General features: G+C 52.6%; 1 protein-coding gene across 1 annotated transcript; it reads left to right on the top strand.

Moving 5' to 3' along the window:
• The first annotated feature begins 1,585 nt into the window (after positions 1-1,585).
• LOC149875827 (uncharacterized) lies at positions 1,586-20,556 on the top strand. Its single transcript, XM_090031322.1, has 8 exons — positions 1,586-1,739; positions 2,277-2,991; positions 3,574-3,784; positions 4,449-4,535; positions 6,723-6,898; positions 13,119-13,245; positions 13,839-13,955; positions 15,813-20,556. Exons 2-8 carry the CDS (start codon positions 2,452-2,454, stop codon positions 17,780-17,782), a joined length of 3,228 nt encoding a protein of 1,075 aa, XP_089887448.1. The 5' UTR covers positions 1,586-1,739; positions 2,277-2,451; the 3' UTR covers positions 17,783-20,556.
• Positions 20,557-21,853: the final 1,297 nt, after the last annotated feature.

Below are 21,853 nucleotides of genomic sequence, written 5' to 3'. Positions count from 1 at the left end.
GCATGCAAGGTCACCCAGGCCTTTGACTCGCACACCTACGCAGGGGTATGGAGAAGTGGAGGCTTCCCAGACCCTCCATACTGCCTTTAGACCATTGAGACAGAATCCAAAGGCCAGACTGAGTCCAGAGATTCAGTGCTTCAACGGCTGTAGTTATGCGTGTGTCTGGGAATTAAACCTGTTTCTCCCACATGGCAGACAAGAACTCTACCACTAAACCACAACATAGTGTTCACCATCCAGGACCCAATCGCAAACATTGTTTAATCACTGCCATAAATAGGATATCGAGGTCCCACACCTGACTTAATTTGCTGCATCCAGCAAGGACAGGTGGAGTCATTGGTGACACATAGAGGGTGCAGACAGGTGCACATGCACCCCCTGAGATTGGCTGCCACCAGTGTCTGCGGGCAGTCACTACTCACCCCCCACCCCTCCACTGCCAAACTGCCAGCGGCATCTGTGGCCCCACTCCCTGCTGCCATGTCCCCTCTGCCAACACTGTTGCCAACACCTGGAGGCGGTTGCCATGCCCCCCCCAGCCTCAGCACAAAGCATTCATGGGTGGAGCTCTGGGTATGTGGTGATGAGGACTGTGGGGAAATTTCAAGGTCAGAGGCTCTGCTGCCAGGCAAGTTCTGACTGCCCTCTTCACCTGACTCCCTTCTCAGAAATGCTCCATGCCCAGAGTGACAGGGAGTCTGGAAACTGCAGACCTGCCCTGTGCTGGCATTCCAGGGTGCAGACCTCAAATAGCTTATGCTGTAATGTACCCTAACCCTAATCCTGACCCAGGCCCAGGCTCCTGCATTGCATGTAGTGTGTTATCTGACTCCTGCTTGAGTTGGGGCTCCTCTTTGGGGACACAAGGTGGATTGTCCTGGGGTTTGCCCATTGGTGACATGTAGGGGTTGCACAACACATAGACCCGACTGCAAGGCCCCAGAATAGGAGGCATTGGCCCAATCCGTGGGTGATTTGGATACGAAGGAAACTTGCAGAGGAGGCATCTCTAGGGTAGGGGGAGGGACAGCAGCAGCAAAGCCCAGCTCAGATACTGACTGGCTGTGACAGGAGCAAGCCACCAGCCCGTGCAGCTGGGAGCAGCAGTGTCTGCCCCTGCCCAGGTCCTGCGGAAGCAGCCTCAGGAGCAGGCAGGGCACTGGCAGGCAGCAGGAGCCCAAGGGCTGCTCCTCGCAGCTTTACGTCTGTTTTTGCACAAAAGCTTATCCATAGCCGGAGCCAGGAAGGATACGCTTGCAGCAGATGCCATGAAACATCCCCTCACCGACTCCGCACCTGCAGCAGCAGCTTCAACCGCGAGTCCCGAAGCCGCGGGGAGCGCGAGGCTATGTCCCCAGTCATACCCTGACCCCAAGGGCCCGGGCTGCACGCGGGGGCCTTGGAGGAGGCTGGACATAGCCCGGCACTGGCCGGAGGAGCCGTCCCGGGCCAGCCGGGGTGTCGCAGCTCCCCTGTCTCCGCCGCCGCCGCCGCTCCTTGCCGCAGAGCGCCAGTCCCGGGCGGCGGCCCCCAGTGCGGGGAGCGCCCGGCCGGGCTGCGGGAGGAGCCGCCAACAGGACGTGATGCGGCAGCGGGGGCGGGCGGGATCCTCTCCGCCCCCTTTCTTCCTGCCTGTCCCGCGGCCCCGGGCTCCGGGCTCCGGGTTCGGGCTGCGGCCCGCGGGGTGCGCCCGGGCTGCGCTGCTGCCCACGGAGCGCACGCGGTGGGCATAGGTGCGGCCGGGGCGGGGGCGGCGGGAGCCGCTGCCGGGAGGGAGAGGCGGGGGCTGCGGATCGGGAGGGGCCGGGGCTGGGGCTGTGCGCTGGTTGCTCCCGAGCCTGGGACCCGGCTGGGGCCGGGGCACAGACCTCCCTCGCGGAGGAAGATGGGGGGCTTTGTCCAGCGCCTCGGTGGGCTGTGACACCTTGTGGCAGCGGCCGCGGGTGGGTGATGAGGGGGCCGCGGGGCCTGTGTAGGGCACTGCAGGAGGGGCTGGGGGTGGAGGCAGTAGGGAGGGGACCTGTGTCCTATGTGGATGCTGGGGGGAGTCAGGGCCGTGGGGCCACTTGAAGAACCATGGTGGAAGGGAACCTGGGGCAGGTAAAGAGATGCAGCTCTGCCTGTGGTTGGGGCTGCTGGGAGACGCTGGAGGGCCAGGAAGAGTTGCCTAGGCTGAGTGCCATGCAGGTACCTGCAGGACCTGGGGCAGTGGGTCATGGTCCTGGGTCTCCCATCACATCGCAGGATTCATGCTGTCTTCTTTCCCACAGACAGCCCAGGAAACCAAATGCTGTCAATAGAACCTGTGTATGAGCGGGGGGAGAGCAAGAGCCCAGGCCCCAGGCTGAGGTAAGGCCTCTCTCCGTGGACACGATAGCTGCTGAGCTGGAGCCTGTTACAGCTGTGGACATTCCCTTTGAAGCCCTAGTGCAGTCTGAGGTGAAGATGGAGGAGCAGGACCCAGCAGGCCTTCAGGCAGGAGATGAGGGGCCAGGAAAAGTCCCTCATGTAATTCAAGCTGGGACCATTGGGGTGTCCTTGAAATGGTCAGCACCCCAGCAAGTAAAGCAGCAGCTGCAGAAGGAGCTGGTCCAACACCAGGAGATCCAGAGGCAGGAGGTGAAGCAGACCATGCAGCCCCCTTCTGTGGCCAGGCTGCCCTTGGCAACCCCACAGCTAGCACCAGGGGATGACTTCCCCACCACAGAGACCTGGCGTCAATGCTTCCGGGGCCTCCGCTACCAGAAGGCCAAGGCACCATGGGAGGTTTGCAGCTGCCTGTGGGAGCTCTGCCAGCGCTGGCTGGAGCCCCAGCGCCGCAGCAAGGAGCAGATCCTGGAGCTGGTGGTGCTGGAGCAGTTCCTGGCCATCCTGCCCCAAGAGATGCAGAGCTGGGAGTGGAGGTGTGGTGTGGAGACCTGCGCGGAGGCCGTGGCCCTGGCTGAGGGGTTTCGGCTGGGGAAGGTGAAGAATGAGAAGCTCCAGGTGAGAACGTTCATTTTACCCTGATCTTCAATGCTGCTATCCACACATCCATGTGTCTGGGGGATGTTCCCTCCCACCCCATCTCTCCCAGTTTCCAGCTCCCCAGTGACATACTTATCTTGCCTGAAATACCATGACCACAATGGTGGCAGGGGAAATACTCTGACCAAAGTAATGCAATTAAAACGGCACTGGGTAGTGGAGGTTTGCACCCTTGTCTTCTTGTGGGCAGGACTCCCTATGAGAGCCTCATAGTTAGCTTCCCGCTGGCCAGCTTCCAGTGGGTGGATCTTGGCTACACGCCACCTTTATGGAAATGGGAGACTCCCCCCAGGTTTGCTTCTGTGGCTGTAGGCCTAAGAGCAAGCAAAACTCGGGGACATCCGAACCCCAAGTCTCCGGGCATGGGGCTGCACATAGGATGCCCGCCAATAGATTTGAAAGCACCAGAAACCCCACATACGATAGTAGGGCCACATATGGTTCTTGAATGACTCACAGATTTGGAATTAATTTGGCTGATTTTACTTTGGACGCAAAAATTTCCTTAAAATTTTTTTTTTACACTTACCTTGTCCCCAGGTCACAGTGAATGTGAAGGTCGAGGAGGTGTCCTCAGACAAGATGCGGCCCACTGGGGCACTGCAGGAACCTGTTGATTCCTGGCTGGAGCAGCTAAAGACCTATCCTGTGGATGTGCCTCTGGAAGAAGCAGAAAAGAGGGAAACTCCAGGGCCTCAGGATGAGAGGCCTCATGTCCTTCAAGATGAGCCCCTTCCACACCAGGAGTCAGGTCGTTACCAGCCTATTTAATATCAGAAAGCAATGGTTAGCCACTCCTGTTATTAGCTGGCTATTGGGTATACATCAGTTGATTTGGTGGGCAACTAAAATGAAAACAAGGATAGAGTTGAGGTCAGAGGTTCAAAACAAGTGCTCCAATGGGGAGACACTGAGCAGAGCACACTGGGCAGTACCAACTGGCTCTTGAATGAGTCCAGGGAGCCAGTGGCAGGTAAAGTACTGGATGCAGGCCAGGGCTAGGGTCTGAGTGCCTGAATGGCTGTCCTGCATTTGGGGTGAGAGGCTCAAATGTCTGCCCCTGCATGTGACAGGGCCACAGTATTTATAACCACATGGCTGGCATGGAACAGAGCTCTGATCTTTGTGGGTGGAGACCACCCGAGCTGAGGGCCCCTGATCTTTCTGACTGCATGTGTGCAGCTCCCAGCAGAAAGATGCTTTATCTTGGTTGGGCCCTGTAGTGTTACCATGGTAACAATCAATTATCTCATTGATTTTTCTATCAGCTAGTGTTCTAATAAGCCCTTTTGCATGCCTCCTTGAGCCCTCTCTGCCCAATAAGAGACTGGTGCAGGTGTCAGGGAAGTGAGATTCCCCAGTGACATATGGCTGGGTCATGTATATTTAAGCCAAAGGCCTCTGTCCTGCTGCAGATTTCCCCAACAACGAGACATGGGACTGGTCAACAGGTGAAAGCTTCTCAGGCTGGTGCCCCAGACCTGGCCCTTCCCCAGTGGAAGGTAAGGAGCAGAGGCTCTACCCTTTCCAGCAGGAGACACAGTCCATAAATGGAAAAATCTCTCTGCCACAGCATGTTAATAGATTCAGTGCTCCACCTGGTCAGCTTTTTCTGTTCACACAGTGCCCCTGGAAGACCTTCACACATCCTGGAGCAGCTTGACCTTGTAATTATGCTTTGCCTCCCCTTAAAACAGTGCTTTCCAAACTTTTCCTCAGCATAGATCTGGACAGGTTACAGGGGTGGGCGGATGAGAACAGGATGGGTTTCAGTACTGACAAGTGCAGGGCACTGTACCTGGGGAGGAAGAACCAGCACCATACCTACAGACTGGAGAACTCCCTTCTCATCAGTGCAGAGGCAGAAAAGGATCTTGGAGTCATTATTGATGGCAAGATGAACATGGGCTGCCAATCTGGGGACACAGTCAGAAAGGCTAACTGCACCTTGTCATGCATCCACAGATGCATCACGAGAAGGTCCAAGAAGGTGATCCTCCCACTCCGCAGCTGGAGTACTGTGTCCAGTTGTGGGTGCCGCACTTTAGTAGGGATGTGGACAACATGGAGAGGGTCCAGAGGAGGGCCACCCTCATGAGCAGGGGGCAGCAGGGCGGGCCCTAGGAGGAGAGGCTACGGGACCTGAACCTGTTCAGTGTCCTCAAGAAAAGGCTGAGAGGGGATCTGGTGGCCATCTACAAACTGGCCAAGGGGGACCAGTAGGTTGTGAGACAGTCCCTGTTCCCCCAAGCACTACTGGGAGTAACAAGGAATAACGGCCATAAGTTGACTGAAAGTAGATTCAGGCTAGCTATCAGGAGGCGCTACTTTACTGTCAGGGCGACTAGGAGCTGGAACCAACTTCCAAGGGAAGTGGTGCTCACTCCTATCCTGGGGGTCTTCAGAAGGAGGCTAGATAATCACCTTGCTGGGGTCATTTGACCCCCTGTACTCTTTCCTGCCCATGGCAGGGGGTCAGACTTGATCTACTTAGGTCCCTTCCGACCTTACCATCTATGAAACTATGACCCAACTTATGATCCCATTTCCTCAGCATGGCCCCTCATTCCCGCCTCACAGCCCTCTACCCCTGTCCAGGTGCCCCTCACTCCCCACCCAAGCCCCCTTGCCCTGCCAGGGCCCCTCACTCCCAAATAGCAGCCCCCTGCCCCCAAGGTGTCCCAGGGCCAGGGCTGCACCCCCACCCCCCCACCCAACAGAGCCCAGACCCTAGCTGCTGCCCCTGGGAGGCAGCTACTGCTGCAGCTGGAACTGAGCTTGGAGCCCAGCCCCCCCTCACCTCTGGGTCACATAACCAAAGCGGAGACTGTGGGGGTAGGGGTGGAGGGAAGAATGTAGGCTACCCATGCAGGCTTGGGGCTCCTCGTCCTGCTGCCCTCCCCACAGGGGCTCTGCACCCCAGCAGGAGTGACCTGGTGTGGGAACAAGCACTGTGCCACCATGGCCCCCAAACTGAGGCACCCCCTGCCTGCCCAGCAGCAGCAGGGGCACCACTCTGCACTGCCACTGCTATGTCTCACCTTGGCAGCCATGGTAGAGTGGCATCCATCCCTTGCCAGGTCCCACCCACTGGGCCTCAGAAGCAGTTCCTGCCCGGAGCTGGTCCAGCCTGTCTGTAGCCCCATGCCCTGCTGTGGGCACAGAAATCTCCTGGGGGGGACACCTGCCCCCTCTGCTATGTTGCCTTGACTCCCCCACCCCCCTCTACTCCCCTGTCCCCCCCACACATCACCTGTGGATCCTTCCCTACCCTTTCAACATATCACCTGTGGTCCCCATATCCCTGTTTCTGTGATCCTATCTGCTGACGTTGCTACTCCATTTGGGGTCATGACCCACAGTTTGTGAACTGCTGCCTTAAAATGTGCATATTGACACTGCGCCAGTGTCCCTTGAGCTTTTCTCCCAGGGGGCAATGCCCCTTCAGGTTTTGACATGGTGTCATGATCAACATCTTGTGCTATGGCAATTATTGGATCTCATCTTCAGCTTGGTATCTGTGGATGTCTATTAACAAGAGCTGCTGGACTTTGAGTCTTCCTTCTCCTTCCTCTTTTACATGCTGAGGCCTCTGGCTGCCCTAGTCACAGGCCCATACAGGAGACCAGCAGGGCTTTCTCCATGCCAGCAGCACCAAGGCTAACCTGTACATTCTCTTTCCTGCCCAGCAGGCGCAGAGACCCAGAGTAGAGCTGATCAGCCACCTCCTGAGGAAGGGCCTATAAACATGGAACTGCAGAGGACTTCCCCAGTGGTCCTGGGGGAGAGGGGCTCCTTAGCATCTGAGTTGGGCCAACTGCAAAAGGAGCAGGGCAGGCCTCCAAAGCAAAGGGAGAGCATGGAGGTGAGCAAGACACTAGGTTCATTTTGGACTGAGTGAAGGTGGGGCAGAGTCAAGGAGGAGCCGGGGTGTAGAGCAGAATTTTGGGCAGCAAAGAGACCTGTAGAATGACATGCTGCAACCACACCAAGCTGCATTAGCAGGAGCTCACTCCCCAATGCAGATAGCAAGGGCTGCTGGCACTGGAAGGCCTGGTCAGAGTCCATGGAGGCAGGACTCCCTCTACCTCCAGATGTTCTGCCTTATTTTCCTTTAAGGATCAATCAAATAGAACATTTTAAGACATAAAGAGTCTCTCTAGGTACACTATAATACCTAGCCAGCACCAGGAAACATGGCATAATGGTCTCTACAGCTGAGCTGGGCGAGTCCCCTGCAGCCTGGCTAGAACTGTGGAGTACAGTATAGAGTATCTCTAGCTGATACTAGTAGGGTCCTTCCAGGCCAGTCAGTGCCAGAGCAACCTCATAGGCAGGTAGTTTGGTAGGAGTGAATAGCACATCTGGTTGCTAGTTATCTGTGTTAGTCTGAGATCAGGCAGAATAGATTTGCACCCTACAAACTGAGTCAGAGGAGCATCGCAAAAGATTTTGTGAGTTCAAGCACATTTCTTTAGTTGCAACAAAAGGATATGCACAGGCCAGAGTATCAAATAGAGAGGGTCTTTTGAATACCAAATAGAGGGTGGGGGAACAGTGCTAGGAGATGGGAAAATAAATGAAGACCCCCCTCCCCCATACAAAGTGGACACAGAAGCTAATCTAGGTAATTGGATAAGAATTCATAGTCCCTATTGAGACTATTTTACACAATCTAGCCTGCGGATGATTTCTTGTTGCACAATTTAATCTTCAAGTTTGGTTTTTTAAGCTTTTTTGGCCTGGGAACTGCTACAGCAGGGTCAAAGATGGAAAGTCCAGAGAGGTTTAAGTGTTCTGCTGCAAGCCTTTGTGCCCTTCTGGAAATTATGTTAGATTGGTGTTCATTCAGTCTTTCATGGTGGGATTGCACCATCTGACTGTGTAGATAGCAGAGGGGCACTATAAGCAGGGGATGGCCTATATGAGAATGGCAGAGTTAGAGGTGAATGCCCCTCAGATGCTGACATCCATTTTCTTTGGCTCAGTAATGATGTGGTGTGTCTTAATGAGGAAGCACAGCTTGCATCTAGGTCCATTTCAAGGCCTGGTGCCTTAGTGAAACTGGGAGTTAGATGGCTTGTGGAGGCTGCTTACCTGGCAGGGGAAATACCATGACCACCAAGGGTTTCCTACTGGCAAGGGAAAACTATGAACATGGCAGGGAATAGTATCCTAATTGAGGTAATGCATAGTTAGCCTCCCACTTCCAGTTCCAGTGGGAAGATCTTGGCTATATGCTGACTTTATGGAAATGGGACTCCTCCCTAGTTTGCTATTGCGGCCATACAACTGAGGGCGAGTGAAAATCGGGGGTATCCAAACCCCAAGCCTCTGGGCTTGGGCCTGCATATAAGATGTCCGCCAAAGGATTTGGAAGTATCTGAAGCCCCAGGCAGGGGTGGAGGATGCTTGCCAGTAGCAGGGCCACATATGGTTCTTGAATGATGCACAGGTTTGGAGTTGGTTTGGCTGATTTTGATTTGGGACACAAAAAATTCTCCTTAAAAAAAAAGCTTGTGGGGGCTACCTGTAAGCCAGGGAAGGTTTGTTCCCCCATGCCTACCCTGAAACAGCCTTCCTTTTCCAGGAGGGGATGGAGATCATTAATGATGTGTGCAAGGGTGTCGAACTGGGGGGTCTGTAGGTGACAAGCAATGGCACTGTTGTCCTTGTTCCCAGGTTGGAATTGCAGCAAGTTGGAATGAGGTCTGAGTTTGGCTTTGTTGTTTACAGTGACTACAGGTTTCGGATTGCATTATAACTAGGAATCCCTGCTCCATATCCTTAAGACATTCATCGTGGTGGGTGGGAAGTATTGAAGACACAGTGTAGAGCTGGGCTGCAGATGATGGATCCAGTGGTGTGCTTAGGATGAAAGCTAGCTATGGTAGTTGGTGGGTTTCTGATGGGGAATCCCCATATCTGAAATTGTTGTGTGTAAGGGTAAAGAATGACAGTATTTGTGCAGCCCCTAAGAAGGTGAAGTGAATACTAGTCCTTGTCCCCTTTTACCCATGTCTGATGGAGGAAAAAAGATGCAGCGACAGAGTTGATACCTTCCATAACAACCTCTCCATGCCCATAGGTGTGACTTTTGCCCAAAAGAATCCAGATACTTTGTGACTCCATTTATAGAGACTAAAATATGACAGTTCCTGGGGATTGAAACCCACATTTCTTCTTCCATTATTTCTAAACTCATTTTGCATTGAGTCCAGTGTGCTCCAACCTGTCACAGTCTTTGGGGATCCATGTTCCCCCTCCCAGCCTCTCCTTCATCTGCTTTCCTTCATTTCCACTCCACAGCCAGACAGAGCAGGGATGACTGCAGCAGTCCCTGCTCAGACAAGGCATCATCAGGGAGGTTCCCTGAGTTGTATGGGGCCAGGCAGTCTCACCCTAGACTCTAGGCTCTTAGCTTCCCACCCTAAAGCCACATGGAAAGCAAAGAAAAACTCTTGACATCATTGTATCATGCCCTGGAGTTTCCTGGGCTAGTGTCTGGTAGAGAAGGATACATTCCTGGGGTCTCCCCTCCCAAGCAGGGGTTCTCCCTGTTACTCACTGCCATGAAAACAGCTTCCGTGGGATGACTTATGACTTAAATTTGCTGATGATACCAAAATTTGGGGTGAGGTGCACACGCTAGTAGGGAGGGAAAGATTGCAGCAAGATCTGGATAGGTTACAGGAGTGGGCTAACATAAACAGGATACGTTTCAATACTGACAAGTGCAGGGTGCTGCACTTAGGCAGTAGAAACCAGCAGCACACTTATAGAATGGGAAACTCCCTTCTTGAGAGCACGGAGGCAGAAAGGGATCTTGGAGTCAGTAATGACTCCAAGATGAACATGGGCCAATAATGCGAGGTCACAGTTGGCAGGGCTAACCGGACCTTGTCGTGCATCCACAGGTGCATCTCAAGTAGAGCCAAAGAGGTGATCCTCTCCCTCTATGTGACGCTGGTCGGGCCACAGCTGGAGTACTGCGTCCAGTTCTGTGCGCCCCATTTCAGGAGGGATGTGGACAATATTAAAAGGGACCAGAGGAGGGCCACCCTCATGATCCGGGGACAACAGGGCAGACCCTACAATGAAAGACTGCGGGACCTAAACCTGTTCAGCCTTCACAAGAGAAGGCTGAGGGGGGGACCTGGTGACAGTCTATAAACTCATTAGGGGGGACCAGAAGGGTTTGGGGGGGGCACTGTTTCCCCTCGCGCCCCCTGGCATAACAAGGAATAATGGACACAAATTATTGGCAAGTAGGTTTATAGTTTTATAGTTTCTAGGGTCAGAAGGGACCCGAGTAGATCATCTAGTCCGACCCCCTGCCATGGCAGGAAAGAATACTGGGGTCAAATGACCCCAACAAGGTGTTCATCTAACCTCCTCTTAAAACCCACCAGGGTAGGAGCCTGCACCACTTCTCTTCGAAGTTGATTCCAGATCCTAGCCGCCCTGACCGTGAAGTCACGCCTCCTGATATCTAGCCTGAATCTACCCTCTGCCAGCTTGTGACCGCTATTCCTGGTCACTCCTGGCAGTGCTCAGGGGAACAGGGACTCCCCCAATGCCTGCTGATCCCCCCTGACTAGTTTATAACTAGATCCCCCCTCAGCTGTCTCTTTTGGAGGCAGAACAGGTTCAGGTCCCGTAGCCTCTCCTCATAGGGCCTGCCCTGCTGTCCCCTGGCCATGCGAGTGGCATCCTCTGGACCCTCTCCATGCTGTCCACATCCCTCTCAAAGTGCGGCACCCAGAACTGGATGCAGTACTCCAACTGAGGCCTGACCAGTGCCACATAGAGGGGGAGGATCATCTTCTTGGACCTGCTCGAGCTGCATCTGTGGATGCACGACAAGGTACAGTTGGCCTTCCTGACCACGTCCCCACACTGCCGGCCCATGTTTATCTTGGCATCAATGATGACTCCAAGATCCTTTTCCGCCTCTGTGCTGACAAGAGGGGAGTTCCCCAACCTGTAGGTATGGTGCCGGTTGTTCCTCCCGAGGTGCATCACCTTGCACTTGTCTGTGTTGAATCCCATTCTATTCTCATCTCCCCACCCTTGTAACCTGTCTAGGTCCAATTGTAGCCTGTTGCTTCTTTCTAGTGTGCCCACATCCCCCCACATCTTAGTGTCATCAGCAAATTTGAACAGGGTGCTTTTTACCCCCTCGTCCAAGTCACTGATGAAGATGTTGAACAGTGCGGGCCTGAGGACCGAGCCCTGCGGAACCCCACTGCCCACGTCCCTCCAGGTTGAGAAGGACCCATCCACCACCACCCTCTGGGTGCGGCCCTCCAGCCAGTTGGCGACCCGTTTGACTGTATGGGTGTCGACACCACAGTCCCCCAGTTTCTTAATGAAAACAGGGTGAGAGACAGTGTCGAAAGCCTTCCAGAAGTCCAGGAAGACTATGTCCACTACTACCGCTGCATCTAATGATTTGTTGATCTGATCATAAAAGGCCACCAGGTTGGTCTGACAGGACCTGCCACTGATGAACCCGTGTTGGTTGCCCCTAAGCATGCAGTCCCCTGCTGGCCCCTCGTGGATGTGTGCCAGAATAATTTTCTCAAACAACTTGCCTAGGATTGAGGTAAGACTAACTGTCCTATAGTTTCCCAGGTCCTCCTTCTTCCCCTTTTTGAAGATGGGAACCACATTGGCCCTCCTCCAGTCCTCCGGCACCACACCAGAGCACCACGAGTGCTCGTAAAGCCGTTCCAGGGGTCCTGCAATGACCTCAGCCAATTCCTTTAGAACTCTAGGGTGGAGATTGTCCGGACTGGCTGACTTGCATACGTCCAGTCCCTCCAGAAGTTCCCTAACTAGTTCCTCACTAACCCTTGGACCAGGTGTGCCTCCCCTGGGGCCCGAGGGGGGCCCAGCAGAGAGGTGCCTGTTCTGGTCCCTACTTAGGAAGACGGAGGCAAAGAAATCATTAAACATGTTAGCTTTGTCATCTGGTGTGACGACCAAATTTCCCAATATGTCCTGCAGGGCCCCCACATTACCCGGAACCTTCCTTTTACCCCCTATGTATTTAAAGAAGGACTTCTTATTGTCCTTAATCTGGGAAGCTAGCCCTAATTCCATCTCTGCCTTGGCCTTTCTGACTGCCCCCCTACATCCCCGAGCGACTGCAGTATAGTCATCCCTGGTGATGTCCCCTTCTTTCCATTGGGTGTATGCCACCCTTTTAGCAAGGAGACATTCCTGGATGCTTTTGGTGAGCCATGGAGACGTGTGTGCCCTCCTGCTCCCTTTGATCCTCGTTGGGATTACCTTCCTTTGGCCTTGGAGGATCGTCTCCTTAAGCAGCGACGACTCTCCTTGGACACCTGGCTCCCATCCCCTCTGGGACCTCAGCGCTTCCCCAACTATCCTCCTTAGCTCGTTGAAGTTTGCCCTCCTGAAATCTAGGGCCGCTGCCTTACTGCAGGCCTTTGCCACCTTGCGCTGGATGGTGAATTCCAGCAGGCGATGATCACTGTCACCCAGGTGGTCGAGCACCTGCAGCCCCCTCACCAGGTCATCACCCGTGGCCAGCACTAGGTCCAACAAGGATGTTTAGATTAGATATCCACAAGAACTACTTCACAATTAGGGCAGCTAAGAGCTGGAACCAACTTCCAAGGGAAGTGGTGCTGGCTCCTTCCCTGGGGGTCTTTAAGAAGAGGCTTGATGCCTACCTGGCTGGACTCATTTGAATCCAGTTTTTCTCCCGCCCAGGCAGGGGGCCGGACTTGAAGATCTACAAGGTCCCTTCCGACCCTACTTCTATGATTCTATGACCTACACTACAGAGTCTCTGCTGGGATAGTACCTTTTGGCAACTAAAATTAGCTGCACCATCTCCCAGGATGAGATGGGCTAAAGCAGACAAATTAACTCCTACATCCACAGAGCTGTATCCACATCATACGTCTGCTGAATAATGGGGAATTTTGTACCCGTGCCTGGCATGGCTAAGCTTGCAAATCTTTGTAGTATACAGTAAGTACTGTCAGGGCTGTGGGGGCTGGAGGCAGCTGGAACAGGAGATACTGATAGTGTAATGCTTGTGACTGCAGCTCAAAGAGGTCTTTGAGGATGTGGCAGTGTATTTCACATGGGAGGAGTGGGAGCTACTGGAAGATGAAGACAAGGTGCTTTACTGGGACCAGATGCTGAGGAATTACCAAGCCCTTGTTTCCCTGGGTAAAGTTTTGTTTGTTTCTTCCTTCTCCCCAGAATGATATGAACTCTTAAGTTTATTGTCTTCTGCCTGTTCTTTCCTCTCTCTTGCCTGGTGTGTCCTGTCCAAACGTATTTACGAATCCTAGCATGCTCCATTCAGTGCTATCTAAAATCCCCCTTCCCCTTCTTTTATTACTACCCCACAAAAGTTAATGGAAGTCTTATCAGACTGCTGCTACAACACATGGATTATGCATTTCCTCAATTCCTTCTTTAATGACATACGTACACATGATGGAAGCTGGGTACTTCTAACAAAGAAGCTTCTGTCCACGTTCCTTCCTAACAGCTTCATCTCCATCGGCCAGGCTCTGGCTTTGCTGTATTTACTTTAAGGCCCGTGCACTTGAGCTCACTCTGCAATTCTCAAAAGTTTTGTTGTCCTCCTCCTAAAATCCCTCTGCATGTCAGATGCCCATTACTATGATAAAAACAAGTGGGCTCAGTGCAGGCCCTAGTAATTGGAGTTCATTGGATTCATTCCCCAAATCCCAGTTAATTACTCTGCATCCAGTTCCCAATCACAAACACTTTTTAACCACTGCCTCAAACAGGATATCAAGGCCCCACACCTGACTTAATCTGCCACATCCAGCAAAAACAAGTGGAGCTCTGGGTCTGTGATGTTGAGAACTGTGGGGAAATCTCAAGTTTGGAGGACCTGGTGCCAGGTGAGTTATGGCTGCTCTCTCTACCTTACTTCCTTCTCAAGATCCTGACCTCAAATAGCTATGTTGTAATGCAGTGGTCTCCAACCTTTCTAAGTAGGATATCACCTTTGGCATTTAAAAGCAACCCAAGATCAACCATGTGCTACCACTCCCTCTTCCACAACTCCCTGCCCAGCAGGTAAGTCTGTGGGGAGGGAAGTTGAGGGGGGCAGATCAAGGCAGAGGGGAAAAAAATTATTTGTGGGGTGTGCCTTCCCATCAGGTAAGTCTGTGGGGGAAGAGGCAGGGCAGATCAAGGCCCTAGCCCTAGCCTCACTTCCTCCCTCACCCTTATCCATCTTCACTCAGAAATGTAAGAGTTGCCCAAGGGAGCCATACCTATATCAGCCTCTCCCAGGACATGATGGAATTTGTAGTCCCCCATGGAAATCAGCGTGATTCACCAAAGCTCTGTGTAGCCATTATTGCCCGACAAGAAAGAGGCTGGGGCTGTCCCTGGCTGCACCTGGTCAGGGTGACCTAGAACCCCAGAAGTGTATTATCATGGTCTCAGGCTGCATTAAATGGCTCCATGGGGTGGGTGGGATTTACAAGTTTTCATATTGTGAGAGGAAATGAATGGTTTGCAGCAAAATTTCCCCCTTCCTGTTTCATCTCTGGGCCCCTGCGGGTGACAAAGCCCGAGACTCATCACAGCAGTGGCGACACGTAGGGGGAGCGCTGGTGCACCCCCTGACCAGCCACACTCACCACTTAGGCAATGGACAGGGAGGCAGGCAGGAGTGCTGGTGCCCCCCCTGCAACCGCTGGCTGGGAAGTGGAGCACTGTTGCACTTCCAGAAGTGGCTGCAGCCAGAAGCAGCTGCAGCAATCAGCCACAGTGATCGGCCATCTCATGACTGGCTGCAGGGATATGCCCCCCACCCCCAACCCCTTTGGTGGGATTGGCTGTGGGGCTCCCCCTGCCCTGGTTGGTGGGGTGGCACATGCCCCCCCTGACTGAGGTGGCAGCAGTTGCCCATGCATCACAGAGTCCATGTGCAGGCTCATGCCATGGCCTTTGTCCTGGTATAGATTCCTGTGACATGGAAGCCACCTATGCCTTGTCCACAGAGGAAAGCTCCATGAGCTCATTCTCTGCACCAGACCTTTCTCTGGTAGCAGGTAAGAATCACAACCCTGTTCTTTTTATGGGAAAATGGCACAGCTCTCAATTCTCCCCTCCCAGAACATTTCTTACAAAGATGAAACATGTTGGCTTTTTCTACCAAGAAGCAGCAGCACTTGTATACTACAGAAACAGCTGGTCCAACATAAGGCAGTATTCCCCACATACCTATGACTCCTGACAAGCCCCAGAAATTCATTGAGAGGCTGTTCACCCTTGTAGCCAGAGGCTACTCCCAGGACTGCCAGAGATCAAGGGTGAGCACTGGAGAGCAGTCTGCACTTAAGCTGCTGGAGTGTGTCAACCCAGTCAGGTGGAGGGGCTCAGCATCACCTGCCCCTGGACTCACCTGTGCTGTGGCATAGAGCAGCTGTTATAAAGCCTCATTCTTCCTATAAGTAGATGGCTCTTGTCTCGTCCTCAGCCTGTTAAAGTATGAAGCCATTCAGGTACTGTCCTAAAGGCTGTTCCACATATATTCCTCTCAGCAGGGTTTTAGATGATGGAGATGGCAGCTGGGACAGAAAACCTGAGTATGTTGCTCAATATCCACCAGTCCCTCACCCCCAGTACATCAGGTTTTGGAAGGAAGACCTGCTTGGAGGCCCTCCCCAGCAGAAGGAATAGCAGTGTTTGTGAGCTTTACCAGCATGGCAGGGACTAATCTAGAGTTTCTCTTCCCCATTTAGGAGGTTCCTGGCTGCTAAATAGAGCTGGTGAGCAGCCTCCTGAGGAAGAGCCTGGAAACCTGGAGCCACCACAGACTTCCCCAAGGAATTTGGGTGAGATGGACTCCCTGAGACCTGAGAAGAACCAATGGGACAAGAGTCAGGGGAGGCCCCAAAAGCAGAAGGAGAATTTAGCAGTGGCCCAGGTACCATCCCCAGTTGGGCATGAGAGTGGAGAAGATACAGAACCCAGAAAGGCCCCTGGGTGCAGGGGAGACCTGAAGAGCCAGAAAGCAAAGTTCTGCTGGAAAGAGACACCACATCCAAACCAAGGCAATGGGGTGGGCCTCAGAAAGAAGCAGCAGCTCACTACCAAGCCCAGGGGGAGGGCCCACTCCTGCCCTGAGTGCAGGAGAACCTTTAACTGCCCATCACTCCTGGTTTTGCACAAGATAAGGCACACTAGGAAGAAGTCCCATGTGTGTGCCCAGTGCGGGAGGAGTTACACCTGCCTCTCGACCCTGGATGCTCACCTCAAGATCCATTCTGGTGCCGTCCCCCAGCGCTTCATCAAATGTGGGAAGAGCTTTGTGTGCAGCTCAGGCCTGGTCAAACACCAGCACGTGCACAGGAAGACGCATCAGTACCGTTGTATCCTGTGTGGTAAGACCTTCACCCATTTCTTCCCCCTGGTTCAGCACCGGCGTATCCATTTGGGGAAGACAATGCACCATTGCACCAACTGCAGGAAGAACTTTATCTGCTGGCAAGACCTGTCCCAGCATCAGTGTGTGCAGAGGCAAAAGCAGCCACACCACTGCACCAAGTGTGGAAAGAACTTCAGGCAGCTCTGCAAACTGGCCAAGCACAGACACATGCGCACAAGGGAGAAGACACATCAGTACTCTGCATGCAGTAAGAGCTCCACCTCTGCCTTCACTCTGGCCCAGTACCAGCTTATCCACAAAGGAGAGAAGCCACAACAGTGTTCTGAGTGTGGGAAGAGCTTCAGCCGCTCCTCCCACCTGGCCCGGCACCAGCGTATCCACACAGGCGAAAAGCCACATCAGTGCTTGGAGTGTGGGAAGAGCTTCAGCCTGTCTTCCAGCCTGACCCGGCACCAACGCATCCACACAGGGGAGAAGCCACATCAGTGCTCTGTGTGTGGGAAGAGCTTCACCCAATCCTCCCACCTGGCTGAGCACCAGCGCATCCACACAGGGGAGAAACCACATCAGTGCTTGAAATGTGGGAAGAGCTTTAGCCTTTCTTCCAGCCTGGCCCGGCACCAGCACATCCACACAGGAGAGAAGCCACATCATTGCTCTGTGTGTGGGAAGAGCTTCATCCAGTCCTCCCACCTGGCCGAGCACCAGCGCATCCACACAGGAGAGAAGCCACATCAATGCTCAGAATGTGGGAAGACTTTTAGCCTGTCTTCCAGCTTGGCCCGGCACCAGCGCATCCACATGGGGGAAAAGCCACATCAGTGCTTAGAGTGTGGGAAGAGCTTCACCCAATCCTCCCACCTGGCTGAGCATCAGCGCATCCACACAGGGGAGAAGCCGCATCTGTGCTTGGGGTGCGGGAAGAGCTTTGGCCACTCCTCCCACTTGGCAGAGCACCAACGTATCCACACAGGGGAGAAGCCACATCGGTGCCCAGAGTGTGGGAAGAGCTTCACCCAGTCCTCTACGCTGGCCCGGCACCAGCGCATCCACACAGGGGAGAAGCCACATCAGTGCTTGGAGTGTGGGAAGAGCTTTACCCAATCCTCCTCCCTGGTACGACACCAGCGCATCCACACAGGGGAGAAGCCACATCAGTGCTCTGTGTGTGGGAAAAACTTCACCCTCTCCTCCACTCTGGCTCGGCATCAACTCATCCACACGGGAGAGAAGCCGCATCAGTGCTCCGAGTGTGGAAAGAGCTTCACCCAGTCTTCCCACCTGGCCCAGCACCAACGTATCCATACCCGGGAACATCCATAGTTCTGCCAGCAATTCAGGAAGGGCTTGTGGATCTCTACCTGCTCAGCATCTACTGGTGGCTGCATTCAGACAAGCAGACTCATGCTGCTGGACTGCAGAAAGAGTTCATACACCCTTATGTCCTTGTAGGGCTCTGCAGAACCCAAAGGACTCAGAGGCTGGCCCCCAAGGTTTGTTTGGGGTGGAGAGGCTAAGCGAAAACACCTGGGACAGAGACCAGCCCAGATGCTGAGGAAACCTATGAGAAAACTATCTTGGTATCAGCCTTGGCATCTTTGCATTCCCCACCATTCTCTACAAGCGGCTGGTGCTCCTAAGGGGAAAAGAAGTGCCTTCACAATAGGTGCCCTCCCCAAGATACCTGGATAGTCCCAACACAGGGACTATCCTTGACTGCCTCCCAGCTTTGTCCTCCTTCCTGGTCCCAAGTTCTGGTATGTGAAGTTCTTGAGTTGCAGGAAGGAGTACATTTATGGCAGGAGAAGCATTCCCTGCCCTCCACCCTGAGCTCACCTTCCTCACCACCACATAATCCCTCTCTCAGGTCTCCCCATGTCCATTGGGTGTCTTCAAGAAGCTGATATTGCCACCCCTTGAACCAGTTTTCAGCGTCTCTCCAGAACTCTGCACCACTGGGTGCCTGCTGCTCCCCCTGCCCTCCTTCCATGCATTGCATTTTCCATAATGCATTCTCTGCTAAGAAAGCCCCAGACCTGAACATAATATCCCTGTGGTTGGTTTCTTTGCCCCTTCCAGAGCTGTGAGATGGTAACAGACCAGGGACCAGAACTCTTTCCTACACAGATATCTCCAATTTCCCAGCCCCTTCCCTTTTCATAGGATTCACCACAATCATAAATTTCATAGAGATTAGGGCTAGAAGGGACCTTGGGAGATCATCGAGTCCAGCCCCCTGCCCCAAGGACAGGAAGTCAGCTAGAGTTGAACGATTCCAGCAAGATAAGTGTCCAAATCCTTCTTAAAAGAGTCCAGAGTAGGTGCTTGCACCACCTCTGGAAGGAGCCTATTCCAGGCCTTGGGAGTTTGGACAGTTTTTCTTTATGTCCAGCCTAAAATGGTCTTGGAGAACTTTGTGACCATTCATCCTTGTCATCCCTTGGGGCACTCTGGTAAGCAGATGTTCCCACAGATCCTGATGCACACCCCTGATGTATTTATGGGCAGCCACCAGCTCACCCCTGAGCCTGCGCTTTTCCAGGCTGAAGAGTCTCATGGCTCTCAGCCTCTATAAGGCTTATTCTCCTGCCCTCTGATCATGCACGTGGCTCTCCTCTGGACTCTCTCAAGCTTGTCCACATCCTTCCTGAATTGCGGAGCCCAGAATTGGATGCATTACTCCAGCTGCAGCCTCACCAAGGCTGAGTAGAGCGGGAGGATGACATCCTGAGATTTACTTGAGAAGCATCTGTGTAAGCCAGAGTTTGGTTTGCTTTACAGCTGCAATATCGCATTGGTGGCTCATGTTCATCTTGTGGTCAGCCATGACCCCTAAGTCTCTTTCGGCCTTGGTGCTAGCGAGTGTACCACTGCTGAACCTATAAGCGTGCTGCAGGGTTTTTTTTCCTAAGATGGAGTACCTTACATTTATCGGTGTTGAATATCACCAGGTTTGTATCTGTCCACTTTTTCAGTCCATCCAAGTCAGCCTGGATCACCTTCCTATCCTCAGCTGTGGATACTCAACCCCAAAGTTTGATGTCATCAGCAAACTTGGCCAGTCCACTTCTGACACCAGAGTCCACACAATTGATAAAGATGTTGAAGAGAACAGGCCCACGAACAGAGCCTTGGCAGACACCGCTGGTCACGGGGCACCATGATGATTCACTTCCATCGACCACCACTCTGAGTCCAGCCTCGGAGCCAGTTCTCCAGCCATCAGACTGTAATACAGCCGAGGCCACAGTTGGCCAATTTTTCCATGAGGAGATTGTGGGGCACCAGATCAAAAGCTTTTTTTAAAGTCCAGATATGACCTCAATCTCTTCCCCCTTGTCCAAGTGATATGTCACCTTGTCATAGAAAGAAATGAGATTGCTCAGGCAAGATGTACCCACAACAAACCCATGCTGGCTGTCCCTCAGGATGTTGCCATCAGTCAGCTTGTCAAGAATGGACTCTTTGATTTTTTTTTCTAGAATCTTACCAGGATAGAGGTCAAGCTGATTGACCTGTAGTTCTCTGGGTCTGCTTTCCTCCCTTTCTTGAAGATAGGCACCACATTGGCTTTCTTCCAATCTTCAGATACTTCACCTGCGTGCCAGGAGTTTTTGAAAATCTTTGCCAGTAGTTGGGCTATAACTCCTGCCAGCTCCCTAAGTACTTAGGGATGCAGTCTTTCAGGGCCCACTGACTGAATCTAGGGGTTGTTTTTCACCCTCAGGTGCAGGACCTGGTGGTCACATGGAACATTACACTCATATCCTTCTGTGCAGCAAAAATGCTGCCCTTTTGAAGGAACCTCTGGCCAGGGGGCAGTAGAGTTCCTTTTCTGGGTGAAATGGGGTAGCAAGGGTGAAGGAGCTGCAGCCTGTGGCAGGTCCTGCCTCTCCTGTGGAAGGGTGGGGAAAGTATGAGGATGTTCTCTGGGTGAAATAAGTTATTTGGCTCCATGATTGTTCTATAGGTACTACTCCAAGAGGTTAATAACCCATCATTTCATTAGTCTTCTCCATAAGTGTCCTCTTTGCTGATCCCCCGCTGTGTATAAAGGTCTCTTCACTTTCCCTATATTACAGTGTTTAAGAAAATAACCTTGTGACTTTTGAATAAGCCTCAGTTTTTTTGGAAAGAGGGGCTGGTTTGTCTTGTTGGGGGAGTGGTCACAAAAAGGAGGGAAGGAATATGACTTTGTTCAACATATTTTGACAGTTCCCAATACTTATTGAATTTCCAAGGGGCTGTGCAGTTTGGGAAGCAATTCATGTATATGATGGATTAGATGTTAATTCCTCCCACAGCAGCTCCAACAAGTGACTGGGAACATGGGAAACAGTTGGGATCCTGCTGATGAGATGAGTTCTCCATTTTCACCCATGACCACAGCCATATTAAGCTCCATGACAACCCATGTTAGACTCCTCATGACAATATATTGAATTACACCGTTTTCACCAGGAGGAATAAAGCCAGTAGATCTTCCCTTTTGATGTCTCTCCCCCTGGTTCAGATTCCAGAGACCCAAAGGACTGCTGAGCAAAGTGAAGTTGGAGGTGGTAATTTAGACCCCAAATGCACTTTCCACATCTGGCAGTCTGCATCAGGTTTATTGCTATCTTTGCTCAAGTGATGAGCCCTCTCACCATCCTGCTACATAAAAACCTCTAGTTTTACTGGTCCGTGGTTCCCAGTGAGTCTCTGAAGATCTGAAATGGGACTTTACCTCTGCCCCTCTGCTAGCTCATCCAGACCCAACCTTCTCATTTGTGAAAGAAATGGATGTATCCAGCACTGCAGTAGGTGTGGTGCTCTCCCAATGGCAGGGCCTAGACCAAATTCTGTATCCCTGCATCTTCTTTTTCTGTAAACTCACCCCAGCAGAACAAAGGCTTGAGACCCTGACCTGTGAACTCATGGGCATCAGCATAGCTTTTGGGAAGTGGTAGCACTGCTTTGAAGAGGTGTGGCACAAAGTACATGTTCTTACAGATCACAAAAACTTAGGATATTTGTATGCAGCCACAGCATTCAACCAGAGGCAGCTTTGCTGGATTCTTTTCTTGTCCCAATTTGACTTTCAAATAATATACCAGCTGGGACCTAGAAATGGGAAAATGGATGCTGTTTCCCTGACAGTAGACTATGATTACTTGACATAAGGACCATTGGGACCTAGCCCCATTTGGAAGTCACATGACATCCTCAGCACCACCGTGTTAATGGAGCTGCTATCTGTGCCATCACTTGGGAGTAAGCTCCCCTGGAGAGGTGATCTTCATGTGACAACTGCCGTGAATCCAGGATGGGGTAATCTTCACTTGAGGCAATATTTACGTGCCCTGGGTCCAGCCAGACTTATAATATCTTTATGCCATAACTCTGTTAGCTGGC

This window comes from Crocodylus siamensis, chromosome 1 (genome assembly GCF_052110815.1).
Source record: "Crocodylus siamensis isolate JL-2025a chromosome 1, ASM5211081v1, whole genome shotgun sequence".
Classification (NCBI taxonomy): Eukaryota; Metazoa; Chordata; order Crocodylia; family Crocodylidae; genus Crocodylus; species Crocodylus siamensis.
The sequence above is the reverse complement of the archived record's forward strand: the minus strand, read 5'-3'. Positions and strand labels throughout refer to the sequence as shown.